General features: G+C 38.6%; 1 protein-coding gene across 1 annotated transcript; it reads left to right on the top strand.

Annotated features, from left to right (window-relative positions):
* The first annotated feature begins 1,763 nt into the window (after nucleotides 1-1,763).
* LOC115247575 (uncharacterized) lies at nucleotides 1,764-5,687 on the top strand. Its single transcript, XM_029829747.1, has 5 exons — nucleotides 1,764-1,907; nucleotides 3,469-3,672; nucleotides 3,761-4,837; nucleotides 4,930-5,098; nucleotides 5,236-5,687. The coding sequence occupies exons 2-5, from the start codon at nucleotides 3,471-3,473 to the stop codon at nucleotides 5,363-5,365; spliced, it is 1,578 nt and encodes a 525-aa protein (XP_029685607.1). The 5' UTR covers nucleotides 1,764-1,907; nucleotides 3,469-3,470; the 3' UTR covers nucleotides 5,366-5,687.
* The last annotated feature ends 317 nt before the right edge of the window (nucleotides 5,688-6,004 follow it).

The raw sequence follows: 6,004 nt of genomic DNA, 5'->3' as shown, positions 1-6,004 counted from the left end.
AACAACAATAACAATAATCCTTCTCACAAGAGCCGGTCCACTGTTCCACGCCCAGGACGAAAACCACATTGCTCCTCCTGAATCCAAGGTTTGACTATCCGGCGGACCCTCTTCTCCATTACCCCTGAATAGACCTTAAAGTCTTGTTTACATCTTTACATCAAAGTCAAAGTGCTTCACAATACTTGCTGTCTACTTCAGTCACATCTGCATGTCTGTAGCTTTCAGCCAGGAGAAGATGTCATCTGGTTTTCTACTTTCACAGGACATTTTGACCTGGACCCATTTACTGCCCATCTCCTCCTGGCCTTCAGCTCAACTCCTCCCTTCTATTCCATAAATACACTCTTTCTGCTGCCTCCCCTAACCTACAGACAACTGCGTTCCACTTCTTTCCTGTGATTTCCAAAGCTGTAAGCATCTTCCACAAACACTGCATATAAACCCCTACACCTGACCTCAACTGGGAATAGCCACATCTGCTACCCTTTGTCCCTGCACTGCTCAATGGGGTCCTTGGTGTAAATTGGTCCTTACCCCTGGAATGCTTTGTATACATGGAGGAGGAGCTTGAAGGCAACTCTAAATTTTACAGGGAGCCAGTGTAGTAAATCCAAATGTCAACCCTCCATGATGTCACCCATTGTTTTTTTGAAAGGTAGTTTTAAAAGTGAGGAGTTTGACTTACATGCATTGCTTAGTTTTTGGAGCCAGAAGGAACCATATTGGGACAGGAGGATGAGGTGGAAGAAGTGAAAGTGACCTATTTGACTTTTGATGTCAGTCCATGTACCCCAACCAAAGCTTGCACGTCAAACATGCCAATCAAATACAAATGTCCCATGTTTAGAGGATATATAATATATAATTAATTATGGAAATAATTTTAGATTGACCACCAGATCAGACTTTCGGATGATGAAATTTATCTGTTGATGTTATTATGTATTGTGAAATTTTTGGCTTCACATTTGAGACTGGAAAATTATGAAATCTTTTGTATGCAGTCTATGAGTATACTGTAAAAAATGTCCAACAATGTAAACGATTTTCTGTAAAATCATGACAGAAATGATCAGTAAATAGAAAAACAATCAAAAAGTGTATATTTTATCTTATTATTTAGTAAAGCTCCAAACTATTTGAAACTGTTAATTTAACATTTAAAAATTGTTGAAATAATCATATATTATTGATGTTTGTACATATGTATGACGTAGCATAAAAAACATTGCGATACAGTTGAAATAACTTCATTTCAGTGTAAAAATAGTCTTTGTTAAAAAAAATACATATTTTAAACCATAGAAATTTCCATTAATAAAAATGGTGCAAAGCCTTTAAATGGCATCATTGCTGAGGCAGAAATTATGCAATGTATTTTAAAAGCTTTAAAAAGTAAGACAAAAGACAGTATACAAATATTGCTAAACTTATTTGGCATCTTTATGTGGCCAGAATGTCTACCAAAAATAGGGAAGCTAGTCTGATCATATCACATTCTCTGATGATCCCAATGGTCCACAGGGCCATTTCAATATCATCAATAACCACTGTCACCATTGTCCAAGCACTGAAGGTCTGGCATCCACCTCTGTATGTTAGCTCACAATATCCTAGTTAATTTAGTATTTAATTGGTTATAATATCATTATAAATGTCTGACTGCATTGAGACCAGTGTGCAGATTTACAATAGTTAACTATTCAGCCTCAGAAAAATTTCAAAGGTGACCAGATCATTTCCAGTCGACGCTGCCCAGCACTTTATTTCTGTTCTTTAATTGGATCACGGACGACCAATCAACTGCTTGCACGCGATTCCCCGTTGACCGCCATCTGAAGCCCGGTACGGATGAGCACCAGCAGCAGTCAAGTTGACCAGAGCAGGCAAGATTTACAGATCAGGTAAGCTTTCTAATTCTAATTTTCTCTATGGTACGCTATAACTATTCCCCCAGTTTTTAGTTGGTCAGTTTTGGCTACCTTGTTGGTCGCTGTTTGGAGCTAGCGCGTTAGCTTCGTGTTAGCATTAGCTAGCGCTGAAGTAATTCGTTGCAAGTACGTTATTGAAAATTTCGGTTGTTTAACATGTCAATTTTGCAGTAAAACATTACAGAGTTTGAGGGGTTATGTGCTGCACTGTAAAATCCACAGGAATGAACCGCGCGCATTTTTCAAATGTGTTGGCGCCGACTGAAAGCGGACATTTTGTACTTATGCCGCGTTCAAAGGTCACTACTATCATGCTCATAACGTCCCGTCACCCCCTGTTTCACAAATTTTAAGTGTGGTATTTCGATGTGTGGATGCCAATATCACACAGTCAACGAACTTATTGTCCACTTAAAATCACATATTGCAGAGGGGCGACCTGTGGCATGCCCAGTAATAGGTTGCAGTAATCAATTTACTGTGAAGTCGTCCTTTACTGCTCACATGTCCAGAAAACACAAGGGGTCTGATGCTCTCACAAAACCATGTGCTGTCAACTGTGAGGGGTTCAGGATTCCAGGTCAAGCCATCCAGAACTGGAATTTCTTAAGGTTGTTGCCTGTGTTAATTGGTGACAAAGTGCAGGATCCTGAAGATGATGTGTGGCAGTTAACGATGCAGCTTAAAGATATTGTTGATTTGATTTGTGCGCAAAATATTTCACTGTCGCAGGTGGCCTACCTTGACATTATCATTCAAGAATATTTGGAATCAAGAAAAAGTTTGTTTGCTGAGTCTCCTCTTAAACCAAAACACCATTTCATGCGTCACTATCCATCACTAATTTTGAAATTTGGACCCTTGATCAGAGTATGGACCCTACGTTTCGAAAGTAAACACAGCTACTTTAAGAGATGTGCCAGACATCTAAAGAACTTTAAAAACATCTGCCTAACTTTATCTGAGAGACATCAGATGTTTCAGGCATATCTTTCAGCTGGGCGAGGCTGCAGTCAGCAATTGCAGGTCAGAGATAGTTGTCCATTTTACCCCAGCTTATACAGTGATGCAATTAGACATGTCGTGAGAGAGTATGGCTTCTCAGAACACAACGGTAGTATTTCCACAGCTATATGCTATAAAGGCACATCATGCAAAACAGGAAATTTTCTTGTTTCAAAAAATGATGAGAACATGGCATTTGGAGAACTTCTCATGATTGTGATTAAAAATGATACAGCTGTGTATTTTGTAATGGATACACAGAAAGCTAACTATCATCCTGAATATCACCTGTACTCAGTGGCAAAAAGGACTACAAGGTTGGAATGTCTGGAAATCTGTGACCTTGTAGATTTTTATCCCTTATCTTCATACATTGTTGATGGGCACCAAGTTATTCCACTGAAACACAACATTATATAAATGATCTGGACTCCTGAGTTGAAGAAATTGAGTGGTGACAGTTAACAGTGATCCTTCACTAAATGTAAAATTCACACATATTGAAAATTAATGTCTTGCTGAATTCCAGAAATGGACCAAACATTCCTGCGGAGTGCCATAAGTGAGGCCTTGCCCGACCTCTCTGAGATTAATGCAGGTATTCTTGAGGAGCACCTACAATCCCTTGGAATTGAGATATCTGATGATTTTAAGTTTATCGAGGAAGCTGATTTATTGTCAGCTTTGAGGCCAATTCAAGCCCGGAAATTACTTGCTGCTTGGAAGCTGAGATGTAAGTCGAGTTTTAATGTGCAGAATGACAAATGAAGCAAGAATGTGAAATGTTAATTTTGTAGTCTTGTTACTTGATGTGTTCACAGGTGAGACTCCTGAAACAAGTAGCTCATCTGCTGTTGCTTCTCCAGAACCTCCATTATTCTCAGAGTCTATTTCACCCAGAAGTTCATCATCAACTTCTTCCAACTATGGCCAAAGCCCCGATATAGATTGGGTGGACAGCTTTGAGATACCATGGCATAAGCTTCCAGAACAACTAACACAATCACTGGAGCGAGGAAAACGTCCAACCCCGGGTATGAGAAGAGAGATGATCCGAATTGTGGTCGCGGAGATGATGAAAAAACACTCTTTGATAACTAAAAGGTCTACTACAGAAGTTGCCAAGAAGATGTTGGCAAAATATCCAAAGTCTTTGCAAGACATTATAGAGGGAGATGTGATCGGGCCAGGGTACCATTCTCTCGTCAAACTGCTTCAAAATAGAGTTGAAAATGTGAGGCGATCTACAACTCCAAAAATAAGAAAACGGAAGCATTTCACTGATGAGTCTGACACAGATGAAGTCTCTCCAGAAAAAAGGGCAGCAATCCAAGACACCTATGGCTGTATTAAATGGGATTTAAAATTTCTGCCCCTTGGAGAGACCACAGAGAGCCAGCTTCAACAAAAGAAAAAACTGAAGATGATGTTCCTGCAAACTGATGCAAATCCAGAGGAGGTGAAACTTCTAATGAAACAGACTTTCTACACTCAACGGAAACAAGTCAATCGGGGGGAAAATATCCAGCACCTCCTTGGAGAGAGGCCATATTTGTTTGATGAGCTTGGTATGGCAGTCCATTTTGAGGAGCTTACCGGAGTTCAGCTAAAAGCAGTTTTCTTACGGAATCTTGACGTAAAGGGAAACCGACTCCTGCACTACATGAAAACAGTTTGTGTAAACAAGAGTGGCAAGTTCCTACAGGCTGTAACCAAGTATCAAATGATGAGAGGAGACCAAAGTGGTTGCTCTCAAGACCTCATGGACATGGTGTTGCTGCTGTTAGCTTACTTCAATGAGAAGGAAGACGCCATCTTCTGCGATGTGGAGGACGCATGCCTCGCAGGGGAAATTCACATGGACCAAGTGCCTTTGACTCCTACCATGATTGTGTGCGGTAAGTAAACTCACCTTTTCTGTATCATTTCCTTTGTCTTTTCTATTTTGATAGATTGCTCTTTTACTATGATGTTACTGTAATTTTCATAGGATCGTCCTGCTATTCTGCAAAACGATACATGCTTAGTGTGGATCGAACCATCGTGAAGGACAACATCCCCTCCTTTGCTTCTGCCCTATGCCTGATGTTTGGGAGCTTTTATTGTTTCAATATTCACTACCCATCAGAGCTGGCATCAACCCTGGAGTTTCTGCAGAGGTGCGTGTTTTTGGCTCTGATGAGGCTTATTTGATATTTTCACTTATTTGAACTTACAGGGATAACAATTCACAGAAACAATAAGTTTCACATATTTTGTTTGTAGTGTAGTCAACTATCTTTCCTCTGTTCCACAGGTGTTTTTTCTCCATCAACCCTGAGAAGGGGACAAAGGTTGAGAAGTCAAAAAAATCCAGGCTTCATGTGAACCCCAGAGTCCTGACGTTGATTCAGGACCTTTCAGATCATGAGTGGCGTGAGGCGTGACTGTTGACCAAGTAATCAGTATCAATATAATGGGAATTGTATTTTTTTTTTTCTGTGCAGATTTTAGATCAGTTCTATGTAGTTTTTCTAAAGCCTAGATTTTGTTAAGATAAGTAATCTGTTTTGTGTTTCAATACAGTTTAGTTGAAGCATATGTTGCTATTTGATTGAAAATGCTGAAACTATGTTAAATACACCCATTTCTGGTAAAAGTATAAAAATTTTGAGTTCATTACAACCAATGTATAAAAATCTGAATAAATTGTAAAAACGTACATAATGTCCTGTCATTTTAACAGAAAAAATAACAGCTGTTTACCAGAATAATTTTGTAAAATATACAATACAAAACTAAACAATATAATAAAAAATATTGTAAATGTAACAGCAAAATACAATTAATACACACGAATATTACAGCTAAAATGTGTATATTATATTTCCTTTTTCTGCAATTCTAACAGAATGATCCAGTTTATATATTAATCATTTCAGTACAATTCACGTGTAGTTAATGTTGATTCTAAATTGAATCCCTGTAAATTTAACATAGAATTCAGCATCATTGTACTGAAAAAATCATTAAAATTTACACTTACCATAATTAATTATACATTGAATATTGGTATGATTTACCAG

This window comes from Takifugu rubripes, chromosome 21 (assembly GCF_901000725.2).
Source record: "Takifugu rubripes chromosome 21, fTakRub1.2, whole genome shotgun sequence".
In the NCBI taxonomy this organism is placed as follows: Eukaryota; Metazoa; Chordata; class Actinopteri; order Tetraodontiformes; family Tetraodontidae; genus Takifugu; species Takifugu rubripes.
This window is presented reverse-complemented; position numbering and strand designations above follow the sequence as displayed.